Below are 21,059 nucleotides of genomic sequence, written 5' to 3' on the forward strand. Positions count from 1 at the left end.
TTTATGGGATTTTAATATGAAGTATATATTGACTTAATGAGCCATCATTTTTAGCCTAAATCGTATTTGCACTAAAACCAATTTTTCATATTTTGATTTGGTGGGAATTTGATTTTCTAGTATTTTTATTTGAATCCAAATGGGGGGTACTTCTTTATTTATATTGTAAACTTAAGTAAAATAAAAATAAATGAAAGTAAAAGGACAAAGATATTTACTTAAATGTTGAAAATGGAAATAAGGCAATCTGTACAACGTCCTCTCCTGTCTGCTGTGCTGGTGTGTTGCGCTCTCTGGAGCATTTCATCAAGCAGTTTGTGGGCAATTTGCTGGGGTCAACATCTTGCGGGGTCAATTGATCCCTCTTGCCCCTATGTGGATCCGCCCTGATGACATGGCATCGACTATGGTCCATGACTTTTCTCAAAAACCTAATTTTCCTTTCGGGGTAAAGTGGTGTGAAGCTTTCTGACTCCCATAGGAAGAGAAAAGTTGTCTCATCCTCCAAATCGTTTTGGGCTGTCTGAAGCTGCTGTCTTGTCTCTCAGTTACAGGTATCATCCCATGTCTCTTTGGAGGAAGCTGTTCTGTACTCTCCTACTCAAATATCATGTGTTCAACATGTTTCTTGTTTTTTTCACCCTCTTACGTCATTTGGGGATTTGTGTATTTTCATGATTTGGGGATAAAGCTTAGGGTTAGGATGATTTTTTGCATTCTCTATTTTCATAGATCTAAGGCTTTAGTTTAGGAGTTCTTTGTAAAAAAAAAAAATAATAATAAATAATAAATAATAAATAAATAAAAAAACCTGACCAACAAGAAATATTAGGTGTTGCTTGGGATTACTAGTTGTTATGACCATGATTATTTTCAGAACATATTTCTTTAAGTACTGTAGTGGATCCTACATTATTCTCACAAGTGGTGTTTTCTTGGTATGCAAAAGATACAAAATCAGAGGATCGGATTCCTTTCTGGTATATATTTTGATGGCACTCGTGGAAGCAAGCTTTACTTTGGCATATTTTGAGAATGTTAGTTTAGCATACTTTCTGATATGTATTTTGATGGCATACGTGGAAGCAAGCGTGGTATGTATTTTGATGGCATAATGTTAGAACCACTCTGTATCTTGGATTACTGGGAGTTGGTGAGATAGTTAGAAAATATATATCAGCCGCTCTATCCTGGAGTTGGTGAGAAAGATGCGCACAACACAACTCCCCACAAATATCTAAGTGTGTGCTCCTCAGTCTTATGTTCAGTTTTTCTTCCTCAGCATTCCATTGCTTAATGCTTGATAGATTGTGTTGCTAAAAAGTGTGATTGTGCAACTGTGCGTTCATCATCTCCTTCTACCTATAAGAGAAACTAGGTCTCTGTGCGTGTGCATCTTCATCCGTCTCCAATCTTGTTCTAGTTTATTAATTAACTAATAATAATGAAGCATTAATATCCTGCTGTTTGTCATGCGCTGTTACAGAAGGTAACTAAGATGGTCGAAGGTGTGCTTACTTTTGCGGCCGAGGGAGTATTGATGAAGCTGTCTTCCCTTGCTGCTCAAGAAATCACTCTTTCTTGGGGATTCAAAGGTGAACTAAACAGACTTCGCAGAACACTGTCCACCATTGAAGGGTACTTAGGTGACGTTACCGACCAACCACAAGATTGGGGCGACTCCATAGAAGATTGGGTGAAGAATCTTAAAGGCATAGCTCAAGATGCGGATGATGTCTTGGATGAAATCAACTATGAACTTCTCCGACACAAAGTAGAGCTCCAAAACCATATAAAGAAAAAGGTACTTAACTTCTTTTCACTCTCCAACAATCCAATTGCCTTTCGTCTTAAAATGGCACATAAAATTCAGAAGATCAATGCATCCTTGGAAGATCTCAAGAGTGAGGCATCTGTCATTGGACTAGTTTCCAAGAGAATAGATGCAGCCCCTCAAGGAACTAGAGGACGCATACAAACAGACTCACTCCCTGAAAATGATGGAATCATTTTTGGAAGGGATAAGGTTGTGTCAGATATAGTTACAACCTTGACCAACTCCAACATCAATCAAGAAAATCTTTCGGTTATGGCCATTGTGGGAATGCCAGGCCTAGGAAAGACAACTTTGGCCAAGTCAGTATACAATGATAATTCTATAAAAGGGTATTTTGAAAAAAGGATATGGGTGTCTGTGTCTGATCCTTTTAACATCAATGTGATTTTGATCTGCATGTTAGAATCTCTTAACCCAACAAAAGCCACTGTAAGAGAAAATCTAGATGCACTGCTTACTTACCTTCAAGAAGAGTTGAAAGAGAAAAGATACCTACTCGTACTTGATGACGTCTGGAATGAGGATTCTAGACAATGGAACAGATTGATGAGTTATTTGGAAAGACTTAATTATGCTCCGGGAAGCAAAATTATTGTCACTACCCGCAGTGCCAGAGTTGCATCGATCTCAGAAAAACTACTTCTGCGGCATAATTTGAGTACTCTGTCAACAGATGAGTGTTGGTCCATATTAAAAGATAGAGCTTTCCTAGATGGTAGTGCTCGCATGGATCCTGATTTAGAAAGAATTGGGAAGCAGATCGCTGAAAAATGTGCTGGTGTCCCATTGGTGGCAAAGGTACGTAAGTACTATTGTATTATAACATTAACTTTACACATGCTACTTTTGATTTACATTTTTATTTTTAAATTATATTCAACTCAGAAGTTACTGGGGAGGGGGATGAAAAATATTAAGCAAATTAACTGATCCAATCCAATTGAATTTTATTAGCTGTATCTTTTTGCTTAATTGGATTGGATTGCATTTGCTGCAAATTTTGAAACTTGACCAATACAAACTAATCCCATTAAGGTTATGCCAGTCTTATCATTTGATGAAATGTTATGCTATAACTCCAATTTGTATTTGTTAGTTCTTGTATTTTCTAATTCTTTTGTAAGTGTTACCCAAATTGTAGAAAAGAGTTTGATATGTATGATTTACTTAAGTCTATAAAAGAACAAATCTAATAGTAAATACTAAAAAGAACTCTAAACAAGCTATAAAAAAGGCCCCAAATATAAAGCTAAAGTAGAAAACAGTCACACGTTCGACAAGTGATATAGTAATTTCTCGAATCTAGGGAATAAGCGGACACATGCTCGGTGAGTAGATTATGTAGTATTCTAACCAAGCAATATTGTGTTACATGCTGCACAAAACACAATTGTTTCAAAATTTTCTAGTAAATTTCTTATCAAAATATAAATCACACCATATCACATCCCACTAAACCTTCATATGTGAGTTAATTTGAGATGTAAGTGGTCCCTAATTTCCTCACGTCTTCATGTGGCGCTTTCATCTCTCAGATAAGTATAAAGTCCTCATGTCCTCATATTTCATGAATAGCACACACTTTCATGCATAAATATAAACCGAAAACGTTTCACAATAAAGTAAATGCCCTATTTCAAATGGAGATATAATTTATCAAAACCACGAAGTCTATAACAACATCATGGTTTCCATCTTTGTAGTAAAATATAGAGGTTTGATAATACATTTCATAAACCACTCACCTTCATATTGAGCTGTTAACTTGTATAGCAACTCATATGATCTTTAACTCATAACGAAAAGAAAATTCAACGTCCTAAAGAGTTGAAAAAAGCAACTACTTGTTTAAAAGAGTAAGAGATGCTATTAGTAAAAAAATGTGACAACAATGGTAGAGTCACCAAATGATGATCCACATATTGTCACGAGTTGCCTTAGCCCCCCGAACCTCCATAGGAGATCTCTTAATTTCTTTTAAAAAGTTTACCAATATATGTAATGATTTGGACAGTTTGGACAAACCACATGTTATTAATCCTTAAAGATAAGCACCTAACTCTGCCTCTCTGTTTGGCTCAAGGTTTAGGAGTTTGGGAATGGGTTTCAAATTGCATTCCCATGTTGGGTAAGTGCACTCCTGGGAATGCAATTATGGACTCATGGGTATGGACTTCCCATGTAGGGGAAAGTTCATACCCTTGGCTCAGCTTGGGAAATTTTTTCCCCTCACTTGGGAAAGCATTTAATGCAATTTTTTGGACTAACTTACCCTTGTTGTTATTTTAAAATATCACTTTTGACCCTTAAAAAAACTCTTCAAACTAATAGCTTTTAATAATAAAAAAGCAAGGGTATTGTTGGAAAACCGATCAACTTTTCATAACTAATACTGTACAAACCAAACATGGGAATGGGAGAAAACGACATTTCCTAGTCCTCATTTCCCAGTGTTCCCATACATGGGAATGAACATTCTCCTCCATTCCCATCTCGTGAGATTAGACATGGGAAGTTTATTCTCAAGAAGTTCAATCCACTAACCGAATGGGGTGGTACATGTCAATATTGTCTTGTTTGAAATAAATAAGCTTTAAAGTGTACTTATATTTTAATTAATCAAACATTGCCACATGGTTTGATGATAAAATATAGTGAACAAATTTGTTTTTTAAAATGTTCTTCCAGTACTTGTAGATGACGAGGGAAACCCAAATTGGATTGGATCCACAACCACACAACTTACTAAAGACATTTTTTTCCTCTTTTTCTTTATTATTTTTTTCTATTTTTAACCATAGATTTTTCTTTTCTTTTATCCTGAAAAGAAAAAAGTTGGGCAAGAAGCTCTTTCTCATTTACTACTTAATAAGTCACCTCTAACTTCTTTCATTATAATTCTATTTTAAAATACACATGTAATAGTTCAAACAAAGTTTTTAAAAGAACCAAAAACAAAAAACACAAAACTCTCGCAAAGTGGAGTATTATTGTCCAATAGAATGTGATAGTCAAAGTCATTTAAACAACTGATAGTCCATCATTGTTTTTGCTAATTTTAACCGTATTCAGTACTTGATAGAAATTCTAATCCATGTAACAGGTTTTGGGAGGCATTTTGCGCTCAAAAAATAGTATTGCTGAATGGTCTTCAATCAAAGAAAGTCGAATATGGGACTTAGCTGAAGAAGAAGATAGAATCATTCCAATCTTGAAGTTGAGTTTTGATAATTTGACATCACCATCGTTGAAGCAATGTTTTGCATATTGCTCAATGTTGAGAAAAGATGTCGAAATTGAAACAGATAACTTGATTCAACTTTGGATGGCTCAGGGATTACTCCACCCTTCTCGCGACAAAAGTGAAGAGATGGAGGATGTAGGTTATGAATATTTTGATATTCTACTGCAAAGCTCTTTATTTCAAGATGCCACAGCAAATGAATATGGCATTATTAGCAAATGCAAGATGCATGATCTTGTGCACGATCTTGCAGAACTTGTATCCAAATCGGAAAGCTTGATAGAAGATAATTCCAGTTATACACTTGAGATTCAACATGTTGCTCGGGTTTCTACTTCCATGCAAGAAAGAATTCGAGACAGTTGGGTTGGGAGATTGCGCTCACTATTTTCGGATGGTGAACTCCCTAGCAACATGTTGCCAGGGTTTAAAACCTTACGAGTCTTAAATTTATTTAAGGCTAATATTGCGGAGCTTCCAACATCAATTGGAAAGCTGAAACACTTGAGGTATCTTGACATTTCAGAAACAAGATTGAAAACACTCCCAAGTTCTATTGGCAAGCTCTATAACCTACAGACATTAAGAGCAAGACATTGTGCTTTTAAAGAGTTTCCAAAAGAAGTGCAAACCTTGATCAACTTGAGACATGTTTATTGTGACAAGAGAATGAAATTTCCACGTGGGATATTGGGGAAATTGACTAGCCTCCGAACATTACCTCCCTTTTATGTGGATAAGGAGAGAGGCTGTGAAATTCAGGAGCTGGCTGCCTTGAATCAATTGAAAGGTCAATTGGTTATTTATAATCTGGAACATGTGAGGGATGAAGATGAAGCAAGGAAAGCTAAATTAAAGGAGAAGAAAAATGTACGTCACTTGATATTTTTATGGACAGAAAATAGGTCAACAACCAACAATTATGAAGAGGATGTACTAGAAGGCCTCCAACCACATCCTAAATTAGAAATACTAGCGATTGTACATTTCATGGGTGCTAAATTTTCATCATGGATGATGAATAGGTCGTCACAACTTGACAATTTGAAGAAAATTGTATTTCACGGGTGCCACAAATGTGAAGAAATCCCAGCGCTCGGCTGTCTACCTCATCTTACACTTGTTTGGATTTATGCAATGGATAATCTAAAATGTGTTGGGCTTGATTATTGCACCTCTCTCCAGGAATTGTGGATATGGGATTGCGGTAATCTAACATCAATTCGTATTACACACGGCATGGCCCTCACCTCTCTTCGGGAACTGGAAATTGGATATTGCAATGAGATATCAAGCTTGCCTGCGCTACAACAATGTCGTTCTCTTCAAAAGTTGGAGGTATCATTTTGCCCAAAGCTAACATCCATTTCATCAATATCACTCCATGAACATGAGCATAACCATGAATTTGATAGTGCTCTGCCTGCCAATGTATCTATAAGTGATGAAAATCTTCTACTGAGCAGGAGCTGTAGTAACCTTGAACAGTTGTCTATAACCTATTGTCATGGTCTACAGTCTATTCCAGAATTACAAAACTTCACATCCCTACGTCAACTGAGCATTCAAAATTGCGAAAGATTAGAAAGGTTGTTGTGTAGTGGGTTACTAATGCCCATCTCTCTTGTGGAGTTGAAAATATGTTGTGCCCCTAATTTAGAGGCTCTTCCGAGTTTAGACAACCTCACGTGTCTCTCTAAGTTGGAGATTAATTGTTGTGGCAAATTGAAATGTCTACCTATAGGGCCACACTGCTCCACCAGTTTGAAGGTTTTGAAACTTGGTGGGTTAAACCTCGATTCATTCCCTGATTTTCAGGTTGGATCATCACAGCTTGAAACATTAATATTGAGGGGGTGGCCCAAGCTAAAGTCTCTGCCTCAACAAATTCAAAACTTCACTTCTCTAACGTATTTGTCGATACAATGTTTCCATGGAGTGGAGGCTCTTCCAGAGTGGTTGGGTAACCTCACATCCCTTACGAAGCTGGAGATTTTGAATTTTAAGAACATGATGTATCTACCTAGTGTCACAGCTATTCAACGTCTCACCAAATTAAAAACCCTAGAATTATGTGGATGTCCTCTTCTACAGAGCAAAGAATGGCCCAAGATTTCCCACATTCAGCATATAGATGGTAATTTCTTCTTTCCTGAAATCAAATTTCCTTTTCATTCTTCACTTTTCAGTTTAACTACAGTTTATGTTGGTTTATTTTGTATACCAGTTTCAAGAATATATATGCCCTTCAGGAGTTCTTTTGCATTGACTTTTTATATTTTGGTTTCAGGTTTTAATCAGCATTGGTTATATTATGGTCTACTTCTCAAACCATCTTGAATGAAAAGGTTGCAAAGGTTACTCACACATTATGGAATGCTCCGGGAACGGGCAGGCTACTTGGATTGAGGGCTGGTTTTCCCCAACAGCTAATTCATTCAAAATGGAAATTTTTATAAACGCGGCCAATTGAAGGGTTGCATAGAGAGGGAGATAGATATACATATAAACTTGTGATTTTTGTTTTCATTTGGAATTTAAGAGAAAACTAGCCACAATTTTGATTTGTAACATAGAACTCTTATTTATAAGAACTGTAGGGAAAAAAAAAACAAAAAGCCCATGGTCATCCCCTGTTTCATCCTGCAAAAAGCCCTTTTATGAAGAACCTCCCATGAGTTTCACAAAGTACTTTCTTTTTTTCAAATATTCATTTCACTTGGCGTGTGCAACAAGGAATTTCCTTGAAATCGTTTGGATGATGTATTTTTGCTAAAAAGGACTGATGTTGTGACAAAGCCTTTTGAAACATATAAAAAAGGAACAAAACATGTTTATGGTTATCTTTTCTGAAGCATTTCTAATAGGAAAATACAGAGACAAGGGATGACAATTTTCTCCGTGGGTTAGGGTCTTTGTTGGGTTTCAATCCTATTGGATCAAGTATGAAGGATAAAGAATGGGTATGGGATGGGTATGGGGATGTTCAATAGGTGCAAACTTAGTTCGAATACTGATGCACAAGATATTTAGAGCCCGTTTGGTAACGTTTTCAGATAATGTTTTCAGAGAATATTTTCAAAGAATGAAAATGAGAAAACGAATTTGCATTTTTAGGATTTGAGAATCCGTCTGGTAGCTTAATTAGAATACAGTCTCAGAAAACAAAAATAGTGAAAATGTGCCTGGTAACATAAACAATGAAATATATATAATTTAACCCCAAAAAAAAAATCTGATATTTTTTTAAAGGCTGAAATTATTATAAATAATAAAAAATATATATATAATTTAAGAGATTTTCTATTTAAACCTCGTACTTCTCTTTGTTTACCCAAATACTTAAATCATTAAGCTGTAAGTTTTATTATTGTGTAAAAAGATAAAAAAAAAAGTCATCCAACTTAATAATTAACCCTAGTACATCTATACACACACCCCACACACCCCACCACTCTTCATATCAAGTTTTAGAAAAATACAAACTCCTCTATATCTTATTGCCAAATTACTCTTCTCTTTTGAAAACATAGAAAATTGACGAGCCTACCTCTTTAAATATGTGTGGGAGTTGATGGAAAGGCTTGTTGATTATCAACTCAATAATACCCAAGTGTTGGAATTTCAGTTACAGTTCTTGAAGAGAGGTAATGTTGTTCTCTTTCTCTAGAAAGTATTAAATTTCGGGTGTAGAGTTCTATTTGTTTGTGTTTTTTTTCCTGGGAACAAAGAAAATTGTGGGGTTTAAATAGAAAATCTCTTTTATTTCTTATTTTTTCAGTTTGGGGTGTATTTAAGGGTAGTTTGGGAAGATAGTGGGATTTTCTTAGAAATTGTGAAAATTTAAATTAAAAGATGGGGTGAACTAAGAGAAGTGTGGGAATAGAAAATCTCTAATTTAACAAGTAAAATTTTTTATGGTATATTAGTAATTTGCCCCCTGAACTTGTACCTAATTTTCAATTAACCCCCTATCCTTTTTTTTTTTAGAAAATTAAGGATATAAACTTTTTTTTTCGCTAATTTCCCCCCTCCGTCTAAATCCACAACATTTCATCCAATTTGCCGTTAAAAATGAGGGCAAAATGGTCATTTTGTACATTGAAAATAAAAATAAAAAAAAAATAAAAAAAAAACAGAAAATAAATATAAAATTAAAAATAAAATTAAAAACAGAAATATTCTCTCTCTCTCTCTCTCTAAACCCAGCTTTTCTCTCTCTACACTTAGCGATGTTCTCCGGCAGCACCTCAAGCTCAAGGTCACAAAGATCCTCCATCTCGCCTTTCCGCTCTTGGAAGTCTGCGGGGTCCAAAAAGCCCCCTACGGCGTCGTCTCATCCGGCCACCCTTTCTTCTTCCACGACATTGATGAGATCCTTTGGGCTCTGATAGCAATACGCACCCATGTGGTTATTTGCTTATCCACTCTATATTTCCAATTTCTATTAAAAGAATAATATAGGAATTAGCTCATTGAGAACTTCTTCTAGAATCAGCTATTTCTACTTTTGACGTGGCAATCTTTCTGATTCGCCCTAATTCCATTGTATAAATTGCAACAGTTGCTCTATTTTGGGATCATCAATGAAATATCCAATTTTCCTCATTTCGTTTTGCCTTATTTACTATCCTTGCTGCTATAAGGTTCTATCAATTGGTATCACGAGCCAGTACGACCATGGGCAGCGCCGCCGAACGCTCCCCTTCGGTTCCGGCTCTAGAATTGGAGATCGATCTCCATCGTGAGCAAATCCAAGAGGTGCAAGAAACCTTGGCTGCTTTTTCAGTCCAAACCGATGAATTTAAAACGTCACTGAGCACCGCCATTGCTTCCCTCACCCAGCAACAGTCTTCCTTTCAACAAACCATCATGGAAGTCATCACTCGTCTCCCACCTGTTGTCACCCAACCTTCTCCCCCCTCCACGGCTTCTCCGGTCACCATTCCCTTTGGTTCTTTCACCGTACCCCGCTTCCCTCCTCTCTGCTCTACTCCCCCTGTTCCTACAGCCCCGCCACTTCTTTCACATGTCCCTTCATTTTCCACTACACCTCCCTACATCAGTACCCCCTTCCCCACCTCCCTTCCTCCCCACCACAACACCCACATACCAGTCACCCGTATCTTCCCACCCCCCCATCTTTCTTTTTCTTCCACTTCCCTACCCCCACATATCCCACCCTCCACTTTCGCCACCCCATCCCAGCTCAAAACCCCCAAAATTGACCTCCAACGGTTTTCTGGGAAGGACCCATATGCTTGGTTAATCACCGCAGAGCGATACCTGGATTTACACGAGATTCCAACTCACTTAAAAGTTAAGGTCGCTGCTGTTCATATGATTGATGATGCAGCTTTGTGGATGCAATGGTTTGAGAATCGTTTTCCGTCGGCATCTTGGACATCTTTCTCTGAAGCCCTCCTTGCTCATTTCGGCTCCGGTGACTCCTTGGATGTAACCTCTGATCTGTCCCATATCCAACAAACTGGTTCTTTGGATGATTGTAATATCGAATTTGTTCGCCTTTCTTGCCGAGCTCTCGATTGGACAGATGACCAGTTGAAAGGAGTTTATGTAGGCGGCCTCGCACCAGATCTTCGTGGTGATGTTATTGTTCAGAATCTAGCAACCCTTCATGAGGCTAAGCGGCTTGCCCACGCATTTCACAATCTTCGTTTGTTCCAGCGGTCTATGGCACGCTCCTCTTTCAGCCGCCCTACTAATTCCTCCTTGTCAAGACAGGACCAACCGGCCCCACTCCATCCTACTTTACCACCGGGTTCTCCACCCATCTGTCGCCTCACTGCTGCTGAAATTCAGGATCGCCGCGCAAAGAATTTATGTTTTAACTGTGACGAACCTTTTCGTGCCGGTCACCGGTGTAAACGGCCACAACTTCTCATGGTAGAGGCTGATTGGGAGGCTTCTGATGACTCTTTTGAGGAACTCATTACCCACGAAATTGCCCATGGTCCTGACTCCACTCCCCAACCAGCCTTAGACAATGACCCGATCATTTCCATCCATGCATTAACTGGCACACCTCGGACCCGCACCATGCGCCTCCAGGGCCAGATTGGCAACACGGGCCTCACTGTCTTTATAGATACTGGATCTACTCACAATCTATTAAACTCCCACTTGGCTAAACGCTTGGGCTTGCAGATTGATACTTCTACACCACCCAGGAAAATTCAGATTGCTAATAATGACTTCATCCACACAAAGGGGCTGGTCCATCAAGTTCACATCAATCTTCAAGGTTATGAATTGTTTACTGATTGTTATTTGCATGCAGTTTCGGGTTGCGACCTCATTTTAGGGGCAGATTGGTTAGACACTCTGGGTTTGATTGGATGGCATTTTAAAAACAAAACCATGGTGTTCAAGGTTGATGGTCAAGTCCATCGCTTGGTGGGCCAAACAGACCCACCCGTTACTTTTGTGGACTGCCACTTGTTGACTCATCTTTCAGCCCAAGCCCAGCAAGGCATGTTAGCCCAATTGATAGCCATTGAAGACCTGCCAGTTCCACCCTCTTCTCCACCCCCTGCAATTCAACAGTTGCTCCTCCAGTACAATGACCTATTCTCTCCACCAGCTGCCTTACCACCCCACCGTTCAATCGACCACAAGATTCCACTAATTCCAGGGGCAACGCTGGTCAATGTCAGACCCTACAGATATCCCCACTTTCAGAAACATGAAATTGAGACCTTGGTGAACGAGATGTTAGAGACGGGGGTAGTTCAACCAAGTAGTAGTCCATACTCCTCCCCAGTCCTTCTGGTTAAAAAGAAAGACAATGGGTGGCGCCTTGTGTTGATTATAGGGCCTTGAATGCCGTCACGGTCAAAGATCGATTTCCAATCCCAGTTATTGATGAGCTCCTCGATGAGTTGCACGGAGCTGTGATCTTCTCTAAATTAGACCTTCGTTCTGGCTATCATCAAATCCGAATGCATCCGTCGGATATATCGAAAACAGCCTTTCGCACTCACGATGGTCATTACGAATTTCTTGTCATGCCGTTTGGTCTATCAAATGCGCCGTCAACATTTCAGGCCCTCATGAACGATATTTTCAGGCCCTATCTTCGTAAGTTTGTTCTTGTTTTCTTTGACGACATTCTCATTTACAGTACCTCTGTAGCTGAGCATTTGGTGCACTTGACCTCTGTTTTTGATGTCCTAAGTAAACACAGGCTGCATTTGAAACTGTCCAAATGTGCTTTTGGCCAAACTACTATCCATTATTTGGGTCATGTGCTTTCTAGTGAAGGTGTGGCAGTAGACCCTTCAAAAATCCAGTGTATTGTGGATTGGCCTCAACCGAAGGGTTTGAAATCTTTGCGAGGTTTTTTGGGTCTCACAGGCCCTCTATGTCTCCGCCCTTTTCCTCCACCAGCCCGAACCCATCGTCCCAACTCGATGTCTCCAAGTCCAAGGAAAATGTCACCGTCACCATCAAGTTTCGCCCCCTTAGGTACTGCTTCTTCTACGATTGGGTTGTTGTTGATGTGCTGTGCTGGAGGAACTCTGAAGTGGAGTTGGGTTGAGCAGCTTTCACTCAAATTTTTGACTTTGTATCATCAGCCTTATTGTGTCAAGATGCCCTTATAGTTACAAAAAAATATGCAAATCAAATAAGACAGGAAACAATAACCTTGTAAGGTCAAAGACCTAAAATATGCCGCATTATAAATTCCACCTCTGCCAAAAACACCTAATTTGGTTGCAGCAGCACCGTTTCTTTTCTTCTTCCTTCCCTGTTTCTTTTTTTTCTTTCTTTCTTCGTCTTCTCTCATTTCTCTTTTCTTCTTCCTCTTCTCAACTTAGATTTCGCTCTCTCTCTAATTATCTATCCTTGTCTCTCTCTCTCTCTCTCTCTCTCTCTCTATATTTCCCTGATCAAAGTCACAGATCTTCTGGGTCTGGAAAATAGGGAGCTGGGCTGGTTGGGTTTTGGGTTGAGATGGTAGCTTTGAGGGATTGACCTGGGGGAGAAAAAGGAAGGGGAGGGTGCGTGAGATTCTTTTTCTTTAGTGTTTTTTTTTTGTTTGTCAATTTTCCTCTTTTTCTTTAATTTTTTTCAAAAAAATAATTTTTAAAAATTATTTAACTGAAAATTGGATGAAATGATTAGGATTTAGACGGTAGGGGGAAATTGGAGATAAAAAAAAGTTCATATCCTTAATTTTCTTTTAAAAAAAAGGATAGGGGGTTAATTGAAAGCGAGGTACAAGTTCGGAAATCACTAGTAAACCCAAAATTCTAATGTTTTTAAAAGGGTAAAATTATTTTATCCACTTTCTTTTTCCGTTTTTCTGATTTTTCTTTCTTTCTTCCTCTTTTCTCCTTTCTCCTTTCTCTTTCTTCTTTCTCTTTCTTCTTCCTTCCCAGGCCACTTTTTATTTTTCTTTCTTCCTCTTCTCTCCTCTCCTTTCTCTTTTCTTCTTTCTTCCCAGATCCCACCTTGATGTAGTACTGTATCTGCCTATACTCTATTTTTTTTAAAAAAAAAAAATCATTTCTCTCTCTTTTCACTCTTCTTGGTTTCGTTGTTTTGTGGTTCTCCAACATCGGCGCCGGCGTAGCATAATGGAATGGGTAGACCAGCCTGAACTCAAGGTCAACAATGGTTGTTGACAACGATGGGTCTGGGTTGAAGGAGATGGTTTCTATAGCGGTGCTGCTCAGTTGATTGGAGAAAGAGAGATTGGGACAAAATGAATTTTCGTATCTTCAGAAAATGAAAACGTTGAAATTGAAAACAACATTTTATCTTTTTCAACTTTTGTTCACAAAGTTAGATTTGTTTTCAGAAAACATTTTGTGAGGGAAAACAAAAGCAATCCACAAAACGTGTATTTGTCGAGAAACAGAAAATGAAAATAGAAAACGGGCTCTAAAAACATTATCTCCAAGCTCTAAAGGTATGGGGCTCGTTTGGTACATCGGACTGTATTGACTAATTTCAACCACACTACCAAGGTGTCTTGAGGGTTTTAATTTGAGACCACTGGTCTGCAAATCAAAATTCTTTTTTACTAGACTAGACCCAGTTAGTAGTCCAGAAGTTTTGCTGTCTCCAATCCAATTATAAAAAAAGCAAAAAAATTAACTGAAAATTACAGCGTACTTGTAGTACCCCTTCAAGATTTACAACCGTAACACAATTTAAATCCCGAAGTCACGGCAGCAATACTCGCCGCTTTTACCCCCCAAATATGAAGCTCCACCGCCTTAAAGACCAAAAACCCCATCTCAACGTTCGAAATTCCCCCACTATCCCCATCACATTGAAGCCCTTTTCAGTAATTTCCACCCAACATAACGTAAAAATATCAACCACTCCCTCCAGTCTGAGTCTTCCCTCACACACAGAAAGACACACCCACTCCCCCTTTTTTTCTCTCTCTTCTTTTTTTTCTCTCATTGGAGCCATCGAATTAATATAAAAAGAACGAAGAAGGTGCAATCTCGACCGTCCATCTCCCATCCGACGGTCCTCGCGAGTCGGCGATTGGTTTCACCCAAAATTCCCCCTCTGTGGTTTTTATCATAAACCCTAGCCGATACCAGTCCCCAAAACGCACTCTCCCGCCTCTCTCTCTCTCTCTCTCTCTCTCTCTCTCTCAAACGCAAATCCCAAAACTCGATCGATCTTCTCTCTCTCGTTCTCTTTCAGATCTCAGTTGTGTAGATTTGTTTCCTCTGTAAATTAGTATCCTGTATGTACTTGTGTACTTCTTCCTCATAATCTCTCTCTTGATTTTCTTTCTGAAACACCCAGAGCTTTCTTATTTTTCTTTTTGGTTGAGAAAATCTAAAACCGAAATCTAATCGGTTCCTTTTTTTTCTCTTCTTTCTTTATTTTTTTTTTCCGATTTTTTGTGTGATTATTTTTAATCGGTTTTATTTTATTCTTCTCTGTATAAGAAAATAAAATCTGTATTTTCATCGTTACTAATGAGCCAAACTCGTTCCCAGTCCCGAGTCGAAATGAATCCATAGAGTTCCGACTTCTCCCAGCCCTGAAAATGGCGCCGGACCATGAGAGCTCCGTCGCTGCCGCTTTCTTCGGTTGAGAGTTCCAAGCACCCCGAGTTTGCGACTGAGTCGACTCGGAGATCGACTCGGCGACTCACTGAGTCAAGGAGGAGCAGCAGGAGGAGGTCCGGAGTGGTGTTGCTTCGGAATCTGAGCACGGAAATGCCATCGGTGGAGATGAGACGGACGACCAGGGTTTTCGGGATGGGGATGGTGAAGGGTGGGGTCGATGGGGCTCGGGTCCTGCGTTCCGGGCGCCGCCTCTGGCCCGAATCCTCTGAGTCCAAGCTCGAGAGGGCCCGCAATGGCGACGAGGACTGGCTCAAACTCATGAAAAGCCATGCCGGGGACTCTGTTGGATTAAATCACAAGAAATGGGCTGGGGCCAACCAAGTCGGTAGTCCAAGGCGAAACACCCCTGTTTTGAAGACCTCAGTGGTCAAGAAGCCTCAAAGCAATGAGCTTTTGGCTGACGGGCTCCAAGAGCATAAGAGTTATGGGATTGTGTATACCCGAAAGAGGAAGCGTGCCAGTGCAAGTATTTTAGGGAATGTAGAGAAGGAAAGTGGATCTGATGATAGAATGTATGGGCGGAGGTTTGCTCGGAGGCAGAGGATGAAGAAGAGTAAGGAGTTGGATTCCCATCTGGGTTTTGTGTGCCCAGAAGTGCTTTGCCTTTCGGTGGAGTCTTCATGGGCTCAGGGTTATTGGGCTGCTCGGTTTTTGTATTCTGTTTTGGTGTACATGACGAGGGCCAGTCTTGGGTTGACTGAATTTTCTGAATTTCTTGCTTTAGAGCCGATTGGCAGCATTTTTGCCTCCTATGGCATTCAGTTCTCGCGGGTAAGTGGTGGTTGTCCACTACATTTGATTATTTAATTGCAAAACGATCTCCTTTTGTGGTTTGTGAATGTGTTGTTGCTTTTCAATTTGGTCATGAGTTTGATTTATTTTTTATTTATTAAACCTTGTTTCAGGATCGTTCTTGTACTAGGTCTGGGGTTTGCAAGCTTTTTGGGGCCGAGCAGTTTATCCCATTGTTTTCTGTGGACTTTTCTGCCGTTCCTGGGTGTTTTATGTTCATGCATACCAGCATGCATCTTAGATTACGTTGTCATCCAACTGTAAATAATCAGATTGATGGGCATGAAAATGACGAATTTATTGATCAGGGAGATGATGATGATGATGATGATGGTGAAAAAGTTGATTGTATTGAGAACAGGCATGCGTTGCAGTCAAGTGTAAGAGTTCCCAAATTAGCTTGTAGAAGCACCCAGTACAGGAATGGTTTAACCTCGCGTGGTATTCAGAAGCGGAGGAGTTCATTGAGGAGAAGACGGTCTAGAAATCCTTCACTGGTTTCCCTACGCAAACCCAATGGAGCCCTAGTTTCTGAGTTAATCAGTATTAGGAAGAATGGCCTCCCTTTTTCTTCTGTAGAATCTAAGCATATGCTTAGGAAGTCAGTTTCATTTTCTCCTGCAGGAAACTTGAAAGCAGAGAGTTTGACCATGGAGGGATCAAAACGGGATTTAGATTCGACAAGCTGCTCAGCGAATATATTGGTCACTGAATTAGACAAATGTTATAGAGAAGATGGGGTAACTGTCATGTTAGAAATGTCTTCATCTGGAGAGTGGCTTCTTGTGGTCAAGAAAAATGGATTAACCCGATACACTCACAAGGCAGAGAAAGTAATGAGGCCGTGCTCTAAAAACCGTATAACGCAGGCTATAATATGGTCTGCAGATAGTAATGGTGATAGTAATTGGAAGTTAGAGTTTCCCAATCGATGTGACTGGTCTATTTTTAAGGATCTTTACAAGGAGTGTTCTGATCGTGTTGTACCAGCTCCAGCTATTAAGTTCATCCCAGTGCCTGGGGTGCGTGAAGTCCCAGGTTATGCGGATAGCCACAGTACTCCGTTTGACAGACCAGAATCATACATATATCTGAATGATGATGAGGTGTCTAGAGCCATGGCAAAGAGGACTGCGAATTATGACATGGACTCTGATGATGAGGAGTGGCTGAAGAAGTTCAACAGTGACTTCTTTGCGGAGAATGAACTTCATGACCATGTTTCGGAGGATAATTTTGAATTAATGGTTGATGCCTTTGAGAAGGCATTTTATTGTAGACCGCATGATTTCTCTGATGAGAATGCAGCTGCTAATATTTGTCTGGATATGGGAAGGAGGGAAGTAGTAGAGGCTATATATAGTTATTGGATGAATAAACGGAAGCAGAAAAGGTCATCATCACTGCTTAGGGTATTCCAGGTACTAGTGACATTATGCTTCAGATATTATGTTGTATATTGGAAATACATATATGTCAAGTTATTTAATGTATATATGATGGGATTCTTAATGCCTCGGGAAAATTTTGGTTTGACTTGTTTCTTTGTTAGATGGGGAATATTTATAAGATTATTTCAATCAAAATTACTAATTTGTGTTTGTAATTGTTCTGATTTATTATTGTAGATAAATTTAGTTGATGATTGTTGTATAATTGAAATTTATCACCATTCTTTTCAATGATGAGTAGTTCAGCCCCCGTCCTCCTCTCTCTCTATTGATGATATATACTGTACCCATTGAATGAATTGCCATTGTTGAATTTCAGTATGCAATTTGTTTTTATTCTTAATGCCTTTTGCCAGTAGTGAGATTGTTGCAATGCAGTTCTGGCGGACTGGCAGTGATATTTGTTTTATTTTTTGTTGTGAATCTATGGATCTCAATTTTTAAATTCATGGAATTATATTTGAGTGAACTGTCCTTAGCCTTCCTGATATTCAGTGGTCTACTTGTATAGCACCGAGTTTTAGCCTTTGAAAGGATTTTTTTTTTCATACATATTATTAAATTTTTTGGTATAGAACTCCTTATCTCCCTTTTTTTTTTCCCTGGTCGAGTGCACCTAAATTTGTCAATAAGATCTGGAACCAGTAAACATAGTAAGAAAGGTAGCACATGTTCCATCGAAATTTCACTTTCACTCGGTGCTATGCTCAGTACTCTCTAGGAAGTTGAACCACTGTATATCAAGATGAGACTTCTGAAACTTGTGGATGAATTTTTTCTTTTTCTGGAAGAAATCTCATTGCAAATGCGATTTGCATATTTAAGTTATGATAATTTGGTTATCTGCACGCATTAATGACCCTTTCTAACAGGGGCATCAACCGAAGAGAGCTCTGCTGGACCCAAAGCCTGTTCTGCGCAAGAGAAGATCATTCAAGCGACAGCCAAGTCAATTTGGTAGAGGAAAACAACCAAGTTTCTTGCAAGGTACTTTTTCAGTGCTTTATCATGAAATCCTAGTTGTACAATGAGTTTCCCAATTTTTTATTTTTAAAAATACAAGTCTACATGGTAGCGTATGTTGTGGCATTGACATTTGAATTTTTAGTAATCCAGCATGACCCCAATACCTGCATCAAACATGGTATCAGGGCACATCTTATTGCCTGCATAATTTTTTCTGTGCTTGGGTCAGTTGTCTTTTTCCTTGATGTTTTATTGGCATTTGGGTTGTTCTAGACCAAATGCCCAGGTTAAGTATTTGACATTGGCAGATTGAACTGATTGCAGATGGGATGAAGTGTTGAGTTTTGCTATCACAATCCATCATAATGTTGATCGTGCCTCGCTTTTTTAAAGTTCAGTTTTATCTTCTCCTATACAACTCTACTTATAAGGACCAACATTTAAAAGAATAAAAATAAAATGAAATGGTGCTGGCGATAGGGCAGCACACTTTGAGGAAGAAAGAGGGGTGCTGCTGTATATATATATATATATATATATATATATATATATATACAAGCAAAATGATTTGGATATCGGTGTTTTCTAATATTGGTCGGTGAATCAAGCAAAATGATTTTCCTATATTTTTGTGAAAAGGCAGGTGGACAAATGAGCAATTTATGGATTTTTATTACGCCCTCTAAAATTTCTTGATGTTCTGTGAGCTGTATCTGCATGGTTGAATCTTACATTTTCCAGTAACCCATTTTTGACACTGCAAAATGTATTTCTTGTGTTTCCTGTAAAAGATGTCATTTCTTGGTGTGGCTTTTCTGTTAAAAGAGAACTAAAAATGTGAACTTGTATTGGTGTACAGCTATGGCTGCTGAACAAGATGCATTGCAAGAGCAGAATGCCATACATAAAGTTGAAGAAGCGAAAGCTGAGGCAGACAGATCCGTGGAATTAGCAATTCGCAAACGAAAAAGGGCCCAGTTGCTCATGCAGAATGCAGATTTGGTAACTTACAAAGCCACAATGGCCTTCAGAATTGCCGAAGCCGCCCAAGTTCTCGGATCACCAGATGCTGCAGCTGCTTATGTACTTGATTGACCAGTTTAGGTGTTCCTGAATCCTGATGACGGTTGGAAATTCGAATAACCAATTTAAATTACAGGTACGAGTGCAGCCTTGATGCCCCATGGCTGTTTTTGAAGCCTTTGGAAGACAGGTCCTGGATTAAGTACTATAATTTTGTATAGGTTTTGATTGGATGTACATTTGTATTATTATAACCTCACACCAAATTATCAATAGTGTACAAGTCGAACTAGTCGATTTTCTTGGTAAAAAAAAAAAGAATGAAAAAGGGTGAAATGTAGAGACAATGTTAACCTTATGTTTTGGTGTTCTTAAAGATACTGTTTACATGATGCCAACTTTTACTGCTTAGTGTTTTACAAAACATACAACCAGACCTTCGTCTTCTTCTAGACCACCAGACGTCGATGCTGACCCTGTAGATATATATTCAATGGTCAAGATTGTGGCATGTGCCACACATCAGCTATGCATATATCGCTTATACCCTAAATTGTCTCTAATTTCATAGATTTTAATTTTAGTAATAAATATTTTTTAGATATTGTAAGAAAACTACTTTTTTTTTAACAAGCGATAGTTTAAAGCGATAGTGTAACTTCTGGTCTGTAAGTCAATGCTCTTTTTAACTGAACTAGACCTCGTTGGGGTAAGAAAACTACTTAAATACCCCTAAAAGGTGATTTATATGGGCTAAAGAAAAAGAAATGATACAATAGCGGACCAAATTTCATTTATTTTTTCATTGGTGATTTTTTGGTGTTTCATACGAAAGCTAGAGAAATACAAGAAAAGTACAGCGAGAGAGAGAGAGAGAGAGAGAGAGAGAGAGAGTTAAGTCAGAGAGATGGTGGTGAGTGGTAAGTGCTGGTTGGTAATTGGGAGGGAAGGGGCTGTCTGAAATTGAATTAATTTGGCTTTCACTTTTAGATTGAAAATTCATAAGTGAGATGAGAACTACAGAAAAATTCAAATTGCCAAAAAGTGAAAACTGGGTGCAGGGCTTTTGGCTTTAAGATCTAATTGGGTTTTAATTTTGAAGGTATTTAGGTCTATTTAAATAGATTATAAAACTACGAAAATTGGGTGCGAAATTTAGGCTAACTATAAAAACTCTTAACTTGCGCTGGATGCAAATTTATGTTGTTTTATTATTATTATTTTTTAATATTACTGAGGGAGAATTGATTTGAATTTGAGACATCTTTTATGATTGGGATTAAAAACTAGTTGGTTTTGTATCTAAAGTTTATTGGTATTCCATGCGTAAATTCTTCCGGCTCCCTGCTCTGGTGGTGAGAGTAGCTGACCTCCTCCTAAACTTCTGTTCATTAAAAAAAAAAAGAAGAAGTTATATTTGTATTGCGCAGTGGGTATATTATCTTACTAAAAAACAAATTGCACCTTGATTAAAACCCAAAAAAACAAGGGATTTTATCCTGAAAAATGTTGCAGCTTGTTTCCTAATCATTAATATCTTATGAGTTCTTTTTTAAAGTATGATACAATATGTGGGATTAAGTAGACTATCTGTTGGATTAGGCCAAGCCCTAGCCCAA

General features: G+C 38.6%; 2 protein-coding genes and 1 pseudogene across 4 annotated transcripts; all 3 read left to right on the plus strand.

Moving 5' to 3' along the window:
* The first annotated feature begins 254 nt into the window (after window positions 1-254).
* Window positions 255-7,769, plus strand: LOC110764994 (putative disease resistance protein RGA3). Of its 3 annotated transcripts, XM_021968055.2 has the most exons (5): window positions 255-554; window positions 1,487-2,635; window positions 4,941-6,419; window positions 6,900-7,218; window positions 7,372-7,769. In XM_021968055.2, exons 2-5 carry the CDS (start codon window positions 1,499-1,501, stop codon window positions 7,419-7,421), a joined length of 2,985 nt encoding a protein of 994 aa, XP_021823747.2. In that variant the 5' UTR covers window positions 255-554; window positions 1,487-1,498; the 3' UTR covers window positions 7,422-7,769. The 3 variants fall into 3 exon arrangements, with proteins under 3 accessions (XP_021823747.2, XP_021823746.2, XP_088105337.1); XM_021968054.2 differs by having other exon boundaries at window positions 257-554; window positions 4,941-7,218; XM_088249211.1 differs by having other exon boundaries at window positions 257-554; window positions 1,490-2,635; window positions 4,941-7,218.
* Window positions 7,770-9,761: 1,992 nt separating this feature from the next.
* Window positions 9,762-12,706, plus strand: LOC110764972 (uncharacterized; annotated as a pseudogene).
* A 1,745-nt stretch (window positions 12,707-14,451) lies between these two features.
* On the plus strand, window positions 14,452-19,798 carry LOC110764979 (Enhancer of polycomb-like transcription factor protein). Its single transcript, XM_021968035.2, has 4 exons — window positions 14,452-15,979; window positions 16,114-17,421; window positions 18,324-18,438; window positions 19,277-19,798. Exons 1-4 carry the CDS (start codon window positions 15,140-15,142, stop codon window positions 19,510-19,512), a joined length of 2,499 nt encoding a protein of 832 aa, XP_021823727.1. The 5' UTR covers window positions 14,452-15,139; the 3' UTR covers window positions 19,513-19,798.
* The last annotated feature ends 1,261 nt before the right edge of the window (window positions 19,799-21,059 follow it).

Source organism: Prunus avium, chromosome 2, assembly GCF_965620075.1.
Source record: "Prunus avium chromosome 2, drPruAviu1.hap1.1, whole genome shotgun sequence".
NCBI lineage: Eukaryota > Viridiplantae > Streptophyta > Magnoliopsida > Rosales > Rosaceae > Prunus > Prunus avium.